The 20200-nt window shown below is 58.1% G+C and overlaps 1 protein-coding gene across 1 annotated transcript; it reads right to left on the bottom strand.

Annotated features, from left to right (window-relative positions):
* Nucleotides 1–5440: 5440 nt before the first annotated feature.
* Nucleotides 5441–20159, bottom strand: POLL (DNA polymerase lambda). Its single transcript, XM_024202978.3, has 9 exons — nt 20112–20159; nt 17205–17373; nt 16606–16900; nt 15761–15944; nt 13053–13376; nt 12190–12363; nt 10930–11058; nt 7665–7890; nt 5441–7147 (listed from the first exon to the last, which is right to left on the bottom strand). Exons 2-9 carry the CDS (start codon nt 17317–17319, stop codon nt 6783–6785), a joined length of 1812 nt encoding a protein of 603 aa, XP_024058746.1. The 5' UTR covers nt 17320–17373; nt 20112–20159; the 3' UTR covers nt 5441–6782.
* Nucleotides 20160–20200: the final 41 nt, after the last annotated feature.

Raw genomic sequence — 20200 nt, 5'->3', positions numbered from 1 at the left:
CTCGCTCACGGCCTTGGCACCGATCCGGGGGTCAGCTGCAGAGAAAGGGGACTGTCAGTGGGGGAGACGGCTCCTGAGGGGCGGGGGCACTGCAGCCTGTGCCCTCCCTCAGCTCTGGGCCTGGCATGAGCAAGGCCTCAATCCTGCCCATCAGAGCAGGGCCCAAGCCAGATCCAGCCACCCGCTGCGAGCTCCCTGGCAGCAGTGCCCCGCCAATGCCCCAGCACTCCCCAGCTCAGGCCCCTTTTCCGGGAGGCCTAGGTGGGGCCCTAGCTAAGGCTCATCTGGTTCCAGCCTGATGGGAAGTGCCCGAGAATCCCCCCCGATCCCCCCCCACACACACACACACGGGGCCTTATCCTCACACCCAAGTGTTCAGGGAAGCACCCGAATCTGAGCCACATGCCCCAGACTGCCTGCACCAGAGCCTCGCTGCCCCTTCCCCTGCACGGTTACCCAGGATCACTCTCAGTCCCTGAAAACCCCATCAGTGCCAATGTGCCCACCCCAGTACCCCAGGCTGTTGAGCAGAGCCCCATGGGGACAAAACGCCGATCCCCTCCTGCACAGGCCCTGACCCCAAAGAGAATCCCCATCCGCTGTTGGCAGTACAGGGCCAATGACATACAGCTCCGCAGCTCCAGCTCCATCCAGCAGAGGGCGGCGGTGGCACAGCACCCTGGGTGGCTTATTGCCACATTCTCCCCCTACCTAGGGACAGCACTTTGCTGTTTTCCATCCCAAGCGCACAGCCCCAGATCCAACCCCCCTACCCCACTCCCCACCCCCAAACGCTGGTGCCGGAGTCTGCCGCACAGATCCAAGGGCCTTCTCTGCCGCATCACCGCCCAGCTGGCTTTGGCCAAGGGCCTGCACGAAACCCCCACGCAGCAAGGCCCCTTTACCTCGCCCCGAGATCCTCCGGCCTACGTGCCGTAGCCCAGGCCCGAGCGCACCGACTGCGGCACCCACCCAGCTTCCTTCCTCTCGACCCTGCCGGGGAAAAGCAACAGCGAGACCGAGAGGGGAGGATGTGCCGCTGCCAGACCCTAGACAAGCAGCCCTGGCCGGACGCCGCCCCACGGAGCCTGGCCCGCAGCGGCCCGTCCAGCCCCCGACAAACTCCGGGCTGGGGAAGCCGCCCGTCCCAGGGGATCTAAGCAGCTGTGGGACATCAGTGCCAACCAAGTCCAGCCAAAGCAAGCCCCAGTCGGATGGAAAGCGAAAGCAGCTCCCGCCCGTGCGCATGTGCAGCCAAGTCTGGAGGCTGGGTTTTGCCAGCTGCCCTGGCTGCGTGCCCAGAACTGGCCCACGGCTTGTTAAGGTCCCCGGGCGGCTGCCTGGACAGCGTTAGGTGGACAGGGTCGGTTTGCCGATCGCTCCCTCGGTAGCGGGATGGGGGTCCTCATGGGTTAGTGTCCCCCTGGGACCAGTCACCGGACCGGGGCTGGGTCCAGAACACCCCGAAGCGCAGGGTCATTGTCTGGGGGCGGCCAGGAAAGGGGGATGGAGACCCCGCGACCGCTGCGCAGCAACGACACAGATGACCTTTGAGCTCAGTGTCTGCGGCAGCAGCCCAGACAGGAAGGTGATGGGCCCTTTAGCAACGCCTAGACAGACGCCACAGCAGGGTAGGGGGCCCAGGCCTGTTTCTGCCCAGACCGTCCCCGTGGCCCGGCGGGGGCCCAGAAAGGCCACGGGCATCGCCTCTCTAGCAGGTTGGCATCTTCTCCCAGAGGGGCCCGGCCCAGAACGGGAACTCAGTCCACGTTGCCTGGCTCTTCGGGTCCCAGGGGGTGGACGGGCTGAAATCCCGCTCCCTGCACCTGCCCAGCCGCCCGGGGGGTGAAGCGGGGAGCCGACAGGGAGCGAGGGGTGAGATTGGCCCAGGGAGGGATGAGCTCATGCGTGAGGTTGCAGCAAACTCGGAACAGGGCCCAGCGCCAGCATCGAATGGAGTGGCGAGAAGCGCTGGGCACATAGCGCCGGCTGTCCTCGTGCTCCGTGTCCGGAGTCACCCCAACGCCTGGGGGAACCGGGAGGACCTGCCGGGCCAGCGCCCCTCACCCGATCACAGCCCCAGGCAGATGGCCGGGCTCGGCAGCTTGGATCAGATCCTGCCGCTCGGGGAGAAAGGAGCGGAACGAAGACGGACAAAGCTTCTGCAGTCGCTACGCTGGGCGTTCGGCCCCCTCGAGCTAGCCCCAGGGGCTCCCGCCTTCCCGGGAAATGTTCAGCGGAGACAAGACTGAACCGGGGCGGGGGGAACGGCAGGGAGGTTTGCAAAGCCAAAGGAGGGGCAGCTTGGCTCAGCCCTCCCGGCCTGGGGGACCCTGCCACCGAGGGCTCCCTCCTTGGCAGCAGAACCGCCCTGAACGAGGGCCCCGGAGCCAGTCAGCTCCGGGCCCCAGCCACGCCCTCCCTGGGCGCCGGGAGCCGGGGGGCTCAGATCCGCCCACCCAAAGGTCTGGCAGGTCCCTGCGCTGGGCCAGGGGGCCCTGGGCCTCCCCCACCAGCAATGGGAAGAGGGCGCAGCCGCACAGCTTACCCACTCCCAGCCAGCCATCGCAGCCCTGGCTTCCTGCTCCCACCCCCGGGGCCGCTCACAAACACCAGCCGAGCTGGAGCTGACGAGCCAGCCTGCGCTCGGCCTACACGTCGCAACTCGCAGCCTGGCGGAGAGCCGAGCAGCCCCACGCAGGGAAGGGAAGGGCTAACGGGTGAGCGCAGGCACCGCGGGGGCTTCTGGCTCCGTCCCAGACCCACTTCAGCTCCTGGAGGGGAGTCGTGGGAGAGGCTGGGCCTTCCGGATGGGTGTGAATTAACACCCAGGAGCGTCAAGAACTGATGGGGCAGCTCTGCCGGTGCCCCTCACTCCTGACCCGCAGCCCACTGCCGGCCCAGTCCTGGGCCCCCCTCCCAGCTCTGCCGGTGCCCCTCAATCCCAACCCGCAGCCCACTGCCGGCCCAGTCCTGGGCCCGCCTCCCAGCTCTGCCGGTCCCCCTCAATCCCAACCCGCAGCCCTTGCTAGTCCAGCCCAGGGCACCCTTCCCTGGGCCGATGCCAGGTCTGAGCAGCAGATAAATGCGCCCATTTCCCAGGTCCCCATCCACCCCCCAATTACAGACGGGGGGGGGCTCCACAGCTAACACCTGGAGCTCTGGGGGGGTTCGGCGGCTACGTCCACACAAGGAGCTGGTTCCCAGCGTACCGTACTGAGCTCTGCGGGTACCAAGGGCAGCGTAGCCGGGGTAGCAGCGGCGGAGGCTCGGCTGAGCCGTGGGCATGTCCCTTGACACGGTTCGGCCGGGCTGCCACGGCCACACTACTCTTCACCCAGGCCCGGTCCGTGAGCGGGGAGCACATCCCTCACTCGCAGATGTAACCTGACGCTGACCGTTCCGGGGGGGGGACAACGCCCCTGGACCCCTCCAGGGGATGCAGCCCAACACACCAGCCAGCCCTGCACTCGCGGGCCGAGGCGTCGCTGGAGAGCGTGCGTGAGGCCTGCCGGGAGCTGGCTGGGACCCGGGGGACGCACTCTGCGCTTTGGCGAGGAATCTGCCCTTGTCGCCCGCTCTCAGCCCCCATCACTAGGGTCCTGTAGGCAGCAGACAGCCGCAGCCCTGCCCCAAAGAACTGCCAGGCTAACACAGGGCGAGGGACCTGGCTCCCAAGCCACAGACTGGAGGGATGGGACCCACACCTCCTTCCCTCTGCCGGGCTGGGGCCGTCCAGGGCCGGGTAAGTATCCGCTCAGCAGGGCCACACTGAGCCAGACGAGCACAGAATAAAGCCGGCTGTGTCCCCCACACCGCACTCCCCAGCGATGGCTGTCACCGCGGGCTATCTGCCCCAGGAGAAGGGGCTGGCCGGGCCACGCACTCACCCCTGCAGATCGGGCCCATCTTTGGTCAGGCTGAACTGCCCGTTGACCCCCTCGCCTTGCCCTCCTTGTGGGTCTGCCCCGGGGGTGCCCTTGCACAGACAAAAGCTTGCTTGCTTTCCGTGCCAGTTACTGTCTAAGCTGGGGGTGGGGGCGCTGGCAGGCCGGGGAGGGGCAGGCCAATGCACAGATGACATTACGACTTCGGCAACGACGTGCGACCCCGCGGTGCGAATTTTCTCACGGGCTGGATGTGCAGGGCCTGGCCGCCCCTCCCCGGGACAGAATCCATGACAAAAGGGGCTGGGCTGCGGGGGGCAGGAGCCTCGGCGCTCCTTCTGGGGGCTGGGAGAAGTGGCCCCCATCAAGCTCTGGCTGCTGTAAGAGCAGCAGCATCACCCCGGCTCCGTCACACACCTGGGCTTCTCGGCCTTTTGTCAGCCGCTCGTAAAAGCCCTTGTAACTCCGAGCCTGGGCTCTTTGATGAGCCGCAGGCTCTGGTTGGCGCCTGGGTGTGAATCGTGGCTCTGACCCCCGCTGCAGAGGGACTGACAAAGGGAGAGAATGGGGGGGGGGTCCCCAGCCCCATCTCACATTCCCAGCCAGCGAATACCTCACGGGCGCAAAAACCAGGGCAGGTGCAGAGTGGGATCTTACCCCGCCCCCACTGCCCATGGGTCTCCCCGGTGCTGCGGAGGGGCATTCTCGCAGTGAGCAGCGCGGTCAGGCAGAGCCTGGCCCAGTCAGGAGGTGCCGTTAGAGACGGGACAGAGAGGGCATTGCCCAGGGCCTTGTCCCGGCTAATTTCATGCCCCCCAAGGGCCGGGTCTCCACGGCCCAACAGGTCTCTCTGGGGCGGGGAAGCTGATTGTGCTGGTTAGCCTGTTTCTCCTTCATTTTCCCACCCCCCGGCTACACCCCTGGAGCCCCTCAACGGTCCTCACCATCCTTGCGCCTTTGAAACACACGGATGCTCTTCTGTCCTCTGCCATCGCTCGGCCAAGCCAGACTCACTCAGGGGTTCCACCCGTCCTCGCAGGCCCCCCGTTCTCACTGCCGTTCTCAGCTCCGGCCACTGCAGGACGGAGGGGCCTGGCCCGGAGAGAGTCAGGGCAGTTGTGATGCCCCCGTCTGCTCCGCGCCACACCTCTGCTCAGCCCGCCCCAAACCACAGCCACAGGGCACCAGTTAACCAGGACACAAGGACTCACTCTGCCCTGGCCAGGGGAAGGCGCTGGTGACCCGCTGGGGCAGGTTGGAATCAGTGACCTACAAGTGACAGGGCGCTGACCCCAGTCCCCTTGCCTCACGCCCCTACAGCGGCAAGCGGGGCCCGAGCCCCCTGGTCTGGGACAGGCTGAGGCAGGTGCTGACGAAGCAGAAGCAGACGAGAGCCGAGGCTCTGGGTTCTGTACTGGAAAGGGCTCCAGACAGCAGCCCGAGAAAGCACAGGTGGCCGACACCAGCCGAGGGTGCTGAGCTGTTCCCGGGATGAGGGCGGGATAAGAACCTGGACCGACCAGACCAGAATGAACTTACAGACACCAGCAAAGGAGGAGAGCGGGTGGATTTTATTGTACTTCCCTTCCAGGAACCCAATTTCCCAGGGTCGTGGCAGATTCTCCCCCGCGAAGTTTTTAAATCAAGCCGGGCTGTGTTCTCCAAAGCTCTGAGCTCGGGATATCTGGGGGCAGGTTTCTGGCTGGCCACGCAGGAGGTCAGACTAGATGATCACAGTGGTTCCTTCTGGCCTTGCAATCGATGACAGCAGCATTCCTCTTGCTACCCCATTCTGGCACCGCTCAGCCTCCACCAGCCCACTGCGGGAGGGAGCAGACCCCCGGCTGACGGGTAGGAGACAGCAGCTGGACCAAAGAGCCCAGCGGGAAGCTAGGTGTGAATGTCCGGGTTAGTGCCCCGGCGCCTGCAAAGCAGCATTGTTGCTCAGTGGCTTTCCCGTCCACGCCGACTCTCCGGGCGCTGCTGGAGAGAAATCAGCGTGTGGTTCACAAACCAGCATCCGCCTACATCATCAGAGCGAGGCACTGGAGAAAACGAGTGAGAGAGGAGAGAGCAGCCATACGGGAGGAAGGCACGGCATGCCCACGCTGTGAGGTCTGGTGAGCTCGCTGGTAGTTACCCCGAGGGGACCGCAGAACTGAATTCACCTGACAGCTGGGAACACTCCTGCCCCCCCAGCAGCGTTACCTGTATGGCGTCAGACCGGCGTGCATGCCGCGAGCACCACAAAATAGCAGCTCCTGGGGATGCACGGGGATGGAGAGCGGGTTTGTGCGGCTCTGATGCGGAGCTACGTCTGCCGATGTGTAACTATTGCGCTCCTGGGATCAGAGGTGCCATCACACGCACCCCCACCCCCAGGGATCCCAGCAGCAGGGCCGGCTCCAGCTTTTTTGCCACCCCAAGCGGCGAAGAGAAAAGAAAAAAAAGCCAGGACCGGCGGTATTTCGCAGGTGCTGTACAGCGCTGCTTCATTCGTCGTCGGCAATTCGGCGGCTGGTCCTTCCCTCCGAGAGGGACTGAGGGACCCGCCGCCGAAGACCCGGACGTGCCGCCCAAGCACCAGCTTGCTGCGTTGGTGCCTGGAGCCGGCCCTGCCCACTGAACTACATTCCGGAGCTGGTGATACCCCAACTCCCAGGCCTGGCTGGACAGTCACAAAGTGCCACTAGCAGCAACAGCAGCCACTGTCCATCGGGGCCAGCTCAGAGCGAGCCCGGATGATACGAGATGAAGGAGTGCCCCCCTTCAGTGTCTGACAGGGAAACCCCCTATCCCACCAGGGCACTGGTGCCTGCAGGACTCATCAGGCAGCTGGCAGCTCCCCCCAGGACACCCTGGAGGGCAGGAAGGAGAGGGTTGGGCCCAGCCCCATCACCAGTCCCGCTCGGTGGGCTCCCGGTAGGGCAGCCCCAGCAGCACGAAGACGTCCCTCTCAGTGGGGGTGGGCAGGACGAGGCCGGGCCCCACCTTGCGGCCGCCGGGGGCGCGCACCACGGCAGTGTGGAGTGCGTGCTCTGACAGGCTCATGCCCTTGGTCTTGGCCAGCGCTCGCATGGAGCGGTTGAAGTGGGCCGAGCCGGTGAAGTACAGGAGGGCGCAGGCGAACTCGCTGTGGGGCACCACGATGATGTCGAGGCGCCGGTGGCGCCGGCCCGGCCCTGGCAGCCGGCACACGCCCAGGTACTTCTTCTGGGTGCCGCTGTCTTCTTGGCTCACCAGGTCGTCGGTGAGGAAACCTGCCAGAGGAGCAGCGTGAGAGGAGGGGTCGGGCTGTGACCCCACCCTCTTCCCTGGCTCCTGCGGAAGCATCCCATAATCCACTGCACGGGTCCCTGGGCACCTCCTAAAGGGGGCTCCTGGGCACTGGCTCTGGGTGCAACGGGAGCACTCGCCAAGCCGCACCCACTGCGCCGGCAGCACCAACGCTTGGCCGCCTTCGAACGAGGGTCCTGTTGGGAGCCGCCCCCGCCGCAGCACCGAGCCAGCCAGCTTCCCGAGCTCTGTCCCAGGCCCCCCGAGTGAGAATGCCCCCGGGACCAGCTGGGGTCCATCGAGCCCAGCATCCTGGCTCAGACAGGGGCCAGGACCAGATGCTGCCGAGGAAGACCCCTGCGGCAGGTACTATGGGGCACCCACCCACAGGGAAAGTCCTCCTGACCCCCAAGACAACAGACCATCCTGGATTCAGCCCTTTAGTGTCTGATCCACAGGCAGGGCAAGGGCCACGCGCCGGCCGCTCGCACTGACACAAACCCCTTCGCCTCCCATCGCGGAACGTGCCAGCCAGCCGCCCGGCTGCAAGCCACGTACCGCTCCGCCGCAGGCTGTCAAGCAGCTTGCCGAAGACGCCGCGGTGAGACTGCCCGTCAGGGTGGGTAACCAGGACGTCCACATCGCCGCAGGTGGCCTTCCCCCGTCGGTACGAGCCGCACGCCATGCACACCAGCCCAGGGTTCAGGGACCGGGCTGCTTCTCGCACCTTGGGGAAGAGTCGGGATCAGGAACCAGAGACCAGCACTCGCCTCCTAATGCCCTGGCCCAGTCTCCACGGTGCCCCCACACAAACAGCACCACCTGCTGGCCAAAGCCCGGTGCTTGTAAAAGGCACCAGCACCTTCCGCTCAGCACCGCTCTGCCTACGCAATGCAGCACAGACACTCAACTCTTCAGAGGCCGCCTGCCTCCACACCGGGCCATTTAGGGAACGTCTGCGCAGCAGCTGGGAGCTGCCGTGTAGATGGACCCGAAAACGGCCGAGCAACCCTGGCCTGCAGTCACGGGGCGGCCTTGGCGAGTCTGAGTTTGTGCTGCCAACCCCTTTGAGGGGGACTGGGCTGGATCGGAGTTCATGGGGGATCTCAGCAGCAGAACGCATGGAGAGTGGGGGAAGTAAAGGCAGGGTACAAGTGATGGGGAGCCCAGAAGCCTACAGATAATTGGCGGAGTGGCAGCAGGCTTTCAGCTCTGCTTCCACCCGTTTCCCCGTGGCTGGCTGGCTCTGCTGCTGCAGGTCTGCGCTGAACCAAAGCTCTGGAGAGCAACTAAGGACCGAGCAGGCAGAGTTCAGCAGCAACTCACAGGTGGGCCGGCCGGAGAAGCAGCCCCAGCCCCTGGCTAAGTGATAAACAACCAGGAAAGAGACACGGCCCAGAAATAGCCCAAAGGCCGGAATGCCCAGCGGAGCTTCTCACCAAACTGCTGCACTGTGGGTGTAGATTTAACGCACCTCCCTCCCCAGGCCTGCTAGCCAAGTGCACAGCCTGGCCCCTACCTAGCAGGGCTCCAGGAGAGTGGGTCTCTGGCTTGGCAAAAACGGGCAGTCTAATGATATTAGACACGTTTGCCATTAAAGTGCCATGTATCTACAGCCACGCACGGGTAGCTAGGGGGCCTCCCATCCCAAGGGATACAAATCAATCTCATAGAACTGGAAGGGACCCCCAAAGGGTCATTGAGTCCAGCCCCCTGCCTTCACTAACAGGACCAAGTACTGATTTTTGCCCCAGATCCCTAGGTGGCCCCCTCAAGGATTGAACTCACAACCCTGGGTTTAGCAAGCCAATGCTCAAACCACTGAGCTATCCCTCCCCAAGAGCCTTACAAACCACAGAAGTTGGGATTGCTTTGCCTGTGTGCTGAAATGCAGCCACCTCTGGGGTGGAACCCGGCAGCTATTCTGCATGGGCAATGCGAGCCAGCCAGTTCTGATGGCTTCATTCCCGAAATGCTGGAGCGGTGCGAAGGGCTATTCCGCTGCCAATCACACTGACAGCCACAAATCATTCCAACACCAGCTCTTCCCCCTGCCCCGGCTCAGACAAGCCCAGCCTGTCCAGGACACAATGGCGGGGGCAGGGAAAGCAGGCTGGGGCTCGAAGGGGGGTGTCAATCTCAACTGTCCCGAGTCAGTCTCCAGGATCATCCTTCATTAGGGAGAGAGAAACCCATTAACCTTTGCCCCAGAGGTGCTCTGAGAAGCCAGGCAGCTTTTCTCATGCAGATCGACCCCTCCCCTGCTCCCTTTCTTGCCTCAAATGAAGATTTCTAGACAACTACAAGCCCGGCTGGAGTCTGAAAGCGCCTCAGATCTTGGTGTGAGAGGCAGCACGGACGGTGGCTAATCCCGTCATTCTCCTGTCTGTCTCCTGGGGCCCAGATCCCAGGTGGGGGGGGAGACGCGTAATCCCCTCAAACCAACAACAGCCCCACCCCTCCTCCCTAAGGGCCAACGCTACACCCTAGCGGGCTTGGGAACGAGGCGGCTGGCTCCTGAAATAACTCTAATCCCGCAGTGGGGATGGCAGCGCCGGCGGGGGCGTATTCTTCGCGGCCAGGCCCCGTGGCCGAGTGACAGCGTTGCACTGGCCGCTGCTTCCATGGTGATCACAGAGCAGGAGGGAGCAATGACAGAGCGAGCCCTCCCCCAGCTCTCTGCTAGCGCGGGGGCAGATTGGGAATTCAGGGCACCCCGGGCTGAGCCAGCGTCCAGGGCGAGGTAAGGCCTTGATGCAGAGGAACGTTCTGGGGGGTGCGGGAGGGGCAGATACAGCCCGTTTCCCTCATATGGGGATTTTTCATCCAACGATGCTGACCCCGGCCTGATGACCAGCAATGGCTGCCCCCCATGAGGCACTCCCAGAATCCTTTGCAGAAGAAGTGCCAAGGAGGGGGCACAATGGTTTGCGTGGCTCAGGAGGACCTGGGTGACGGCAGCTGGTTCCGTGGGAGATCAGCGACAGAGAACAGGCGCTGGAGGGTAACATGCAAACTGCCCCCTTCGTAAGTTACAGGAGGGATTAGTGCCAGGGACAGACCTGTATACACACACCCAGCCCTGCTCTGTTGGTAAAGAGCCACTCCACTAGCTCTCATCCTTCCTGCCATCCTGGATTGCCAGCGCCAGGGATTTCAACCACAGAGATCCCTTTGAATCACAAACCCAGCACCCATAGCCCAGGGCTGCTGCAGTCTAAACCGCCATGGCAGGGAACGTTCCCAGCTCCCATTGCTCCAGGGCGCAGATTGTCAGGGAGGAAAACCAGACTCCAGCTGGCCTGGCAGTTGTTGGACTGTGCTCAGCACCGCTGCAAATCGAAAAACTTGGGGCATGACACTGAACTGGTGTGTGTGTGTGGCGGGGGGGGGGGGGGGAAGGGGGGGCAGGCACTTTGAGATCCTCAGATGGAAGTCCCTGGCAAAACACTCAGTTAACAACTCGGCCCTTGGCAGCTCCTCCGAGCAGGGCAGGGCATCTGCTGCAGGAAATGTCCTACGGCCTTGCTGGACACAGGAAATGAACTTCTCGAAGACTCAAAATGAGTCTGGGTCCCTTTTTTGTTTGTCTTTTTATTTTCATTGCTGCCCCTGCACTTTCACCCGGCTTGGGACCCAGAGTCCCAGCTCTGCTTGGGGACAGGCTGGGAACCTCCAGAGAGAGCCCAGCTCTGCAGGCCCAAGAGCGTGGGAACCTTTGGGTGTCAGCCCCCTGCCTGTGATTCCCTGGGGCTGGGCTACTTACAGTCTGTTCTATTTCGGCAGCCTCCTCTCGCGGCATTCGCTCCAGGAAGTCTTCGTAGTGCTTCAACCCTACGGCCTGCTGGCGGGTCAGACGAGCCTGGGTGCGGATATCGTCCAGGGTCCGGAAGCCCTGCCCCAGAGCACATGGAGACATTCAAACAGGGGGATCACTGCAGGGATTTTGGGGATTGGTCCTGCTTTGAGCAGGGGGTTGGACTAGATGACCTCCTGAGGTCCCTTCCAACCCTGATATTCTATGATTCTATGACTTCGCTCCTCCAATGCCCCCACCACGGGTCTAGGGGGTGTCACGGCTCAGGTGACCAAAGCCGCTGGGCCCAGACCTTACCCAGGGAAGCGACCCTACTTGTACGGCTCCCCCTGCCCATGGGGACTCCAGTGCCCACAGGACCGTTAGGCATGCAGTTTGGACGTCACGACGACGAACGCTGCCTCACCACACATCAGCACAGCGTCGCCGCAGGCCAGCCTGTGATGTGGGTGCGAGTCTAGCACCCAGATCAAGCCTGTTCGATTCCAACATGAAACACCCCAGGCAGCCTCTCGCAGGCCTAGCCTAGGTTCTAGACCCCCCCCGCCGACAAAACATTCACAGGGCAGCCAAGCCACAGAACTGACGGCTCCCCACAGCTGTCCCATAAAACCTTATCGCTCCCACCCTTCCCCACACACCGACTTTGGTACATGCCCTAAAGTCCAACAAATACGGGCTCTGGCAAACCAGACTGGAGTGGTGAATTCCAAGGCCACAAGCCCTTCCCAGAGAACATCCTGCCATCAGCCCCGGCTCCTGCTTGGGCACCTCCTGTGATCTCAGCTGTGGCAGTACAGCCTAGGGAGAGGGGTCTCACACACACGCAGCCCTTGAGGGTCAAACCCAACACCTTCAACCCACCGGAAACACCCAGGCAGCCAGTGCAGTTCACAGAGCCTGAAGTCACGTGCTCACAGCCAGAGACACTGCTTAGCACACAGGCTGCTGCATTTTGCACCCAGTGCCGCTTGCACAGGATTTAAGAAGCAGCCGTGTGCTTAGGGCGTTACGAGGGGCTGAGCTTGGGGTGACAGAGCAAAGAGGGGAATGCTCTGCTTGCAAAGAGACCGTTCTGAGCAGCCATGCTGAAACGCTGCCGGTGAGCACAGTGGGCAGAGGAATAGCAGGAGGGAGCCCGCTATGGCCCGACTTGGCTCACGGTGTCTGAGAGCACACACACTCCATCGGATAGGAGGAGACAATGACCTGTTGGTACCACATCTGGGCTTTCTTGACTCCGGCTCCCCAGATGTTGGAGAAGACCTCCAGCACTGCCACGCTCTCGCTGATGTGGTCCAGCTTACGCAGGTGGCCGCTCTCCAAGATCTCCAGGATCTTCTCCGCCATCCACTTCCCGATCCCAGGAATCTGACAGACTTCCTAAAGGCAAACACAAAGGAGCAGCCGGCTAACGGGCAAGCTACTGAGCTGCCCCAGGGCTCAGAGACGGGAAAGCCCAGGGGGCTGGTTCACACCTCTGAGCCAGGTTAGCACTCAAGCAGTGGATGACAGCACCGGAACAGCAGGGCATGGGCTCTGCACAGGGTACCTCTCGGCCAGTTTACGGCAGGCTGACACGTCGTGGGACACAGTGTAACCGTATAACATTGATCGGACACATCGGCAGCCGCGAATGTAGCAAGTGCGTCAGCACCTCAGACATGCATCCAGCTCTGCCACTGGCCAGTAGCTGAGGCTTCAGCAGAAGGAGAAAGGCCCCTCCCTGCGCTGCTGCTAACTGAACGAGGCAGTAATGCGGGAAGGAAATTACTCCAAAGCTGGGCCCGCCAGCCTGCAGAAGCTCAAGGCTCCATTCCTCTTGCTATCTTCTTACTCCCGCTTGAAGACTTGAAAATACCACTCATGCTCAATGAATCATATTCAGGCTGACTGAACTGGTCATGTCCACAGCCTCCCATGGCAGGGGCCAACTCCGGGGAACTGCACGTCTGGAGAGAGGACCAGGCAGCCTTGTGATTAAGGCCCAGTTCTGAGAGTTAGGACTGGTCCCTATTCCCACCTCTCCTGCCGATTTCACCCTGCTCACAGGATAGTGGGTTTCTAGTTACCTGGTAAGAGGTGACTGGTTTGTGGTAGCTCTTGAGTGCATTGATGGCTTTGGAGTAGCCCAGAGCCCTCCACTTGTCCCCCTGGACGGTGTAGGCTTTTCCCAGCACTTCCAGCTTCTCTGTGATGTGCCGGTTGTGATTCTCTTTCTTGCTGTCAGAGGACTGAGCACAAACCCACTTGCCAGCAGCAGGGGGCACTGTGGTAGAGCTGCCACTGGACGGCCCCGAAGAGGTGTCAGGGCAACGTCCTGAAATTAGTGCTTCCAGGTCTCCCTGGGTGACGCTGGTCTCTTCCCCTTCGCTTCCTTCATCATCAGAGACCCTCTTCAGGGAGAGACAGAAAAGCAGCAATGAAATAATGCCTGTGCCTCTCAAACACTTCCTTGGCACTGGCCCCAGCATTCCCTGGGGCAGGAAGTCACCACAGCACTAGGGGAGGCGGGTAATCTCCAGTGTGTGCTGAAGTGCTGTTACAGTAGTGGGAAGTGGCTGTGTTCTCTAATGATCCATGGCTGTGTATACACCAATCCCACCCCCAATCACACCTAGTTCACACCTAAGGCACAGGGGAAAGAGGCAGCTGCATATCAGGGGAGTGATCTGGGCTTTTGAGGTGACTAGGATGCAAGGGGTTCCACAGATGTGAGATACTAGTGTAACCAGCAGCAATGGAATGGCTTTTATGCTCTACAGGCTGCAGCCACTAGAGGGTGACATTGTCACCTAATCGGAGCTGACACTCCAGTCAGTGGAGGGCAGTGGTAGTGCACAGATGCACATGGTGGATATTCATGCAAAAACCGGTGTTACTGAAGTGTTACGGTTGAGCAGTTAAAAAGTCGGGCAATGTAAAAGTTAGCGTTCAGAAATCATCCACCAGCTGCGTTGCACTTCCTGGCTATTTCATGCCATGCAGCGTGGTAGAGTTGACACTGTTGGAACATTAAGTGACAGAAAAGCCAGGGAGTGGGAAAACGTAAACTGTGCAACCCTATTATTTCACTAACACCGATTTTTGCATTTTATTTCCTAGAAAAAAAAATGAATGAAGCCTGGAGCTCAGAGTCGGCAACAAGGCTTGTAAGCTCTTTAAAGCAACCTGTGCAAACTTAACTAGCCACACCTGAATGCACAGCACACATCCCCTCAAGTGCACACTTGTAGCCTTAGTCAGTCTGTGATTTTCAAATGCTCATCATTGTGTTAAATCAAAAACATTTTTTCCAAACCTAGAAAAGAGCCTATGGGTAAATGAGGCTATTTCCAGGCTAAGATTCCAACCTCACCCTTTCCTGCTATACTTGTGTCTTAAAAGAATGGTTGGAACTTTCTTTAAAGTGTTTTTTCCCCCTCACCTAATCCTAAAGATGACTCAAGAAATGTTGCTCAAATGCTTAAAAAGACTGCTCTCCTCCACAGACCAGGCCTGGAAAATTTAATCACAGAAGGTAACTTTATGAAAAAGTTACAAGTCTGCAACCAAATCTCAACCACAGCAGATGCTGCCAAGCGACCACTATAATAAAACTCCTCACAAAGCAGGAGGCCTGCAATGGAATCCCTACGTCTATTACAATTGTCCCTAATAGTGGGGTTCGTTAATAGTGATGATTACGACGTTAGCAAGTGATGCAAATATCAGCAAAGAGAGGGGAATGCTAGGAAGGGGCCTGGAGAGATTGGAAACGTGGGCACAGGAGATCGTGCCTGTAATATACCAGCTAATATATCTAGGGGACAAGGAGGGAGAAACCTTAACAAAGAGGGAACCAGTGGACAGCAAGTTAGGTCCTGGCTGGTGTTCTGTGCCAGCGCACGGCCATGGCAACTGGGGGCAGAGACACCACACCACAGAGCAGAGGAGCAGCTCACTCTCTAGGTGGCCCTGGGACGTTCCTGGCTGGAGAGCATCTTACCAAAAAGAAGTCAACAAACGGGAGCGAACTCAGAAAAGGGGGAAAAGATAACACAAGGTCTGGAGAGGCTGCCTCTGCGAGGTATTGTCCGACCCCATTACTGTAGTACCTGACACCTCGCAATCTTTAACGGATTTATCCTCAACACTCCATGAGGGCAGGGCTGTTATCCCTACTGTGGGGAACTGAGGCCGAGAGGCTAAATGACTTGCCCCAGGTCACACAGGAAGTCTCTGGCAGAGCACAGACCTGAACCACGTCTCAAGTCCCAGGCTAGCGCTCTAACCACTGGATCATCCTTCCTTGCGCTGAGACGGACTCACAGGGAAGGAGTCTAACAACCTGATGTGTATATTCCGAGTGCAAGCGATTGGGTGCTGGGAAACAATATGATCTCTTGTAGCTGTATGGGTGTCAGAAGGGGTAACCCCATGGCGTGGGGAACTGGTTGGGGTGAAGTATCAGAGAAAGCTTCCTAGTAGGGAGGTGTCTTAGGCTGGTGAAGTCTCCCCAAGGATGCAGGGGAAACACTGGAGTTTTCCGGCTTAGCTTGGCCAAAGCCCTGGGACTTGCTCGGCTGGGAATGGTCCTGCAGGACAGACACCTAGAAGGTGTTTTCCCCCCTCGAACATCCAGGAGAGGCAGAGAGAAGCAATAACAACGCCCACATCGCTGAAAACCCCAAACACTGTCGCCGCCTTTTGGCTGGGGTAGAAACTGACACTTGTTAGCCTTGCTCGGCTAGCACGAGCCAACAGAGCAACCACGCAGCGTGTTTGGGATGACACTGACCTGGGTTTGAAGGCTTTGCTCCTCCACATGTTGCTGTACTGAGGTGGCTGGGCCCAGAGGCAACATGGCTGCTGTCTGTGCTTCAGCCTTCAGCTCCAGTGCGTCCTTTCCTGGCTGGGGTTGGACAGTCTCACTGCTCAGGAGCTGCTGTTCCCCCTTCGGCAGATCCCCCTCCTCCAGGTACCTGCCAGGGGCCAACATGGAGCTGAGCAGATTCACACGCAAGGAACACAAAGACTTCTCAGCCCAAACCCAGGCTGGGAAATCCTCTCTCTGGTTTGGGGATGGGGCAAAGAGCTAGTGTTCGCTTTGCTCAGCCACGCTATAGATTCATTGCTCTGGCTATGCCTGGCTCCCTCACACCTCACTGACTGCCACGTCTACCCCTTGCTAGTCCAGCCCTGGGCTCCTCCTACACAGCTCTGCGGATACGCCTCAGGCCTGACCTGCAGCCCCCCACTAGTCCATTCCCGGTCCGTTCCTGGGCTTAATTGCCAACCTGCTCTCTGCTTTCCATCTGCAATACGCAGGAAATGGTATTTAATTGTTAATCGTTGTATTAGAAACATGCCCTTGTTATCGCTAATGAATCGGGAATGTGTCCAGCAGTTAGAGCAGGTGACTGAGAACCAGGATTCTTGGGTTCTATTCCCAGCTGTGCTATGGACTCACTGGGTCACCTTGGCACTCTGTGCCTCAGTTTCCCCATCTGTGACATGAGAATGATATTGACCCCACCAGCAAGGGGGTTACGAGGCATCATGGATGAAAGGTCTCTGGGTGAAAGGTCAAGATCTCAGCCCAGTTCGGGCAGGGACAGAGCTGCTGCCGGGGGGGCTGAATACCTGTCTGGGATGAAGATGCTGTACCCAGTGGTATCTAGCAGCTTCTGCTCTCTAATGCACAAGCTCAGCCAGGCTGCCTTCACCAGCTGGATCCCGGGGGGAAGCCTGGCCAGTCTGAGGAGGCGAAAGGCCCGGTCGCAGTCCATGTCTTCTGCCACTATGACGTGCGTCACCTCCGAGGAGAACTGGCTGCAGACGCGGCCCCCCTTCTGGACAATCTGCGTGTGAAAGATCTCTGCCCGGGCCCGCCCGATGCCCGCTGGCAGCACGTAGGCTGTGACCGGCTTCAGCCATTCTACAAAGAGGAGGCACAAGGGAGAGACATGGGAACAGCTTCCCAAACGGAACAGGTTACATACCTTGCATGGCCTTACTGGGACTGTCAGCAGTGTCTGGCCCCAGGACGACAGAGACCATGGGGGGCCCTGGCTTGACACACAGAGTTGCCTAGCCACAGCCCCCTCCCTATCCCCCGGACATCAGGGTTGCTTGGCACCAAATGATCTGATAGTACTTCAGGAAAGATCTCACCCTACATCTGCAGTTAATAAACAGGGACATGAGTCTGACAGATTGTGTGGAGTGGGTGTGGGTAGTACCTTCAATGCTCCCAGTTTCCTCCTCTTTCAGGACCTTTGGAGGGACCTTCCTCTCTGAGTCATCCCTCATCTTCTTCCTCTTTGGAAAGGCTTTGACAATTCCCCTGGGCTCCATGGATTATCATTACAGGGTGTCCCCTCCCTGGGCAGGCAGTTAACGTTCCACTCACTGAATACCAAAGATAAAGACAAGAATTGTTTAGAATGCCACCATGTGGGCAAACATGTGTTTCCCTGAGTTCTCAGAAACAGCTGAACCGTTTTTACCGAAACTTTCCAAAAATACTCAGCCTGAGGCAGACACCCGTAAAGGAAAATTTCAGCTACAGTTTGGCAAAGTTATAAGCAACTGAAAAGAGGTTCTTCTAATGGAACATGTCAGATAACTAACTGTAGGTATCGCTACCAGCTCCGCATATAGTAATCACCTTGTAGCCACTTCCCAGCTTAGACAGAGGAACAGATTCCTCCAGCACTGAAATGCAGCCACCTCTGGGGTGGGATGTGGTGGCTGTTTAACACTCAGACACCATCACTACCTAGGACAGCAAAAGGAGGAGAACCTGGTCTCCAGCTTCAGCTGCAAGTGAAAATTAGCGAGGTATAAAGTAACTAACTGAATTCATATTTGGTCACACCACCAGAGTTAACACCCCAAAAATAACATTGGATCTTGCCTCAGGGCAGGGGCTGGACTACATGGCCTTTCCAGGTCCCTTCCAGCCCTACATTTCTACGCGACTGTGATCTTTAATGACCATCCATGAGTGATCAGGGCCTTCGTTTTCATCCCATCCAAAAGCCAGAACCCTCCGGCATCACAGTCCACTAGCACTATGCTGGAGCTTTGATTCTCTATGGACTCTGAGAGGGTCCAATTCCTGCAGCATCTGGGTTTTGCTTAGAGATCACTCATCCAAGTACTGAGGCAGCCCAACCCTGCGTGGCTTGCAAGATATAATAAACCCACAGCCAGTTTGGTTCTAACAGGAACACAAGCTAAGTGTCCATACAAGGCCAACACAACCCTGCATTTGGTTTTCAACACTAGAGGGGAAGTTTTAACTTAAGAAAGAAAAAGAACCTGTACATTTTAAAAATTCTAATTCATGAAAACATTTCTGTTCCTATGAAGTTTTGTCAGACGCTTCCTTTAAAAAATGGCATTCTGGGGGCTGAAGTAAAATCCTCTTGAACTCTTCAGAGATTTCCACCACGTTGCAAACAGACCCGACACTCCGGAGATCATTACGGGCCAAGAATACTAGAAGTGGGGTTGCCGCACTGATCCCAGATTGGACCGCACCACATCCCAGCCAGGCAATTCAGGGTGAAGAGCAAGGTGCTGTGAGGGGCGGGGGGGGGGGAACCAGAGCTCACTGCAGGCATTTCAAAAGCAACCAGCAGCGTGGATAAAAATCAATGATTTAAAAAAAAAATCTGATTTTTTAATAAAATGCTTTTTGAGGGAAAAACCTATCTAAAGATAGTTTGAATTAAGATACATTATAGCTCAAAGATATCTCATCATGTAATAGGGATTATTAAGTCTAATTCTATAGTGTGAGACAATATATTCATGTAATGTTTAAGAAAAGTTTTGTAAATGAGTTCCAATAGTTCATGGATTAGGGACCCAATCTTATGGGGTTCCAGGGGCTTCTGTATAGATTATTTAGGTTAATCTTTCTATCTACCCAATGGGACTCAGTGCTCAGTTTAGGAGATACCATCAGAGATACTTAGTTTCGCAGTTCTCAAACTGTGGATTTGTGTCTCCAGAGGTAACATGCTTGTTAACAGCAAAAATGTTTAAAAAAAAATAAATAATGTATAGAGGTGAGAAATAACAGACCTCAACCCTATTGTCCCTCTGCAAATTTGTGTACACAGTGTCAATCCCTTATCTCTCTCTAAAAGTGCAAAGTTTCAAAAAGTTCAATGAATAGAAAGAAGATTGTTGGGGGCGGAATAGATCTGGACAAGGAGAAGTCTGGAGATAAATGTGAGAAGCAAGGGACATATGCTTGTTTTGTTACAATATTGGATGTTTGCTGTTGAAGAAAAAAATCCAGAATACTTAACGTTTTAGTTAAATAAAACAATTTAAATGTCTGTCTGGTGATGTTCTCCTCCTAATACAGCATGGCAAGAAAATCCTCCAAATATTAATGATTAACCTGTTGAATTGGAGATAGTTCACCTCCCAATGCCTTCATAAATATCTGCTTCAGTTACCTTTGGTAAATGAAATAACCAAACAATCATTCAGTTTCTGATATAGTTGCAAAACTAATCTGAAAAGTTTTCAAAATAAATCACTGTTTAAAAATGTATAGCGTGTACCTTCTAGAAATGAAACCTACATCTATCTCTGAGTTGTGAAGAATATGTATTAAGGTTATAACAACCAACAAGAATGCACTTTTATGTAGAAAATCATGATTAAATCAAGTCTTCCTGACTAGTGATTTAAATCAAATCCACCCGGGCAACCAGTGATTTGGATGCCTCTATCTCCGGGTACCAACCCTGAGACCCGCGCTCAGCACTTACTGTGGACCAGACCCCTTCAGGGGATCTCACATCAGGGATGGGGGAAGGGAGAAAGGACCCCTGGTACCCCACACTGGGGGGAGGGACCCCAGCTTGAGGGGGGAGGAGAGAAGGGGCCCCCATACCCCACATTGGGGGGAGAGAAGGGGCCCCAGCTCCCCAGCCATGGGGGAGGGGAGAAGGGCCCCCCGTACCCCACACTGGGGGGGAGGGGGAAGAAGAGGGCCCAGCCATGGGGGAGGGGCCCCGTACCCCACACTGGGGGGAGGGGGAAGAAGAGGGCCCAGCCATGGGGGAGGCGGGACTCGGGGACCCCTCAGCGAAGGAACCAGCCCCTCCCCCGCCACTTACTACTCGGGCGGGCCCGGCGGAGCAGCCTGGGGAGGGGGCGGGGCCTCGCGCGCCCAGCGCTTCCGGGTCCGGCGGAAGCGAGCCGGTTG

Source organism: Terrapene carolina, unplaced genomic scaffold (assembly GCF_002925995.2).
Source record: "Terrapene carolina triunguis isolate 2854851 unplaced genomic scaffold, T_m_triunguis-2.0 Scaffold95, whole genome shotgun sequence".
Taxonomy (NCBI): domain Eukaryota; kingdom Metazoa; phylum Chordata; order Testudines; family Emydidae; genus Terrapene; species Terrapene triunguis.
The sequence above is the reverse complement of the archived record's forward strand: the minus strand, read 5'-3'. Positions and strand labels throughout refer to the sequence as shown.

Excerpts from the sequence above, each read along its gene's own strand:
- POLL (XM_024202978.3), bottom strand. The coding sequence starts at position 17,319 with ATGGAGCCCAGGGGAATTGTCAAAGCCTTTCCAAAGAGGAAGAAGATG. Across the intron at positions 15,945-16,605 it reads AGCATCTTCATCCCAGACAG|GTACCTGGAGGAGGGGGATC; the intron begins GTATTCAGCCCC and ends GGCCCCTGGCAG. Across the intron at positions 11,059-12,189 it reads CCCAGATGTGGTACCAACAG|GGCTTCCGGACCCTGGACGA; the intron begins GTCATTGTCTCC and ends GCTCTGGGGCAG.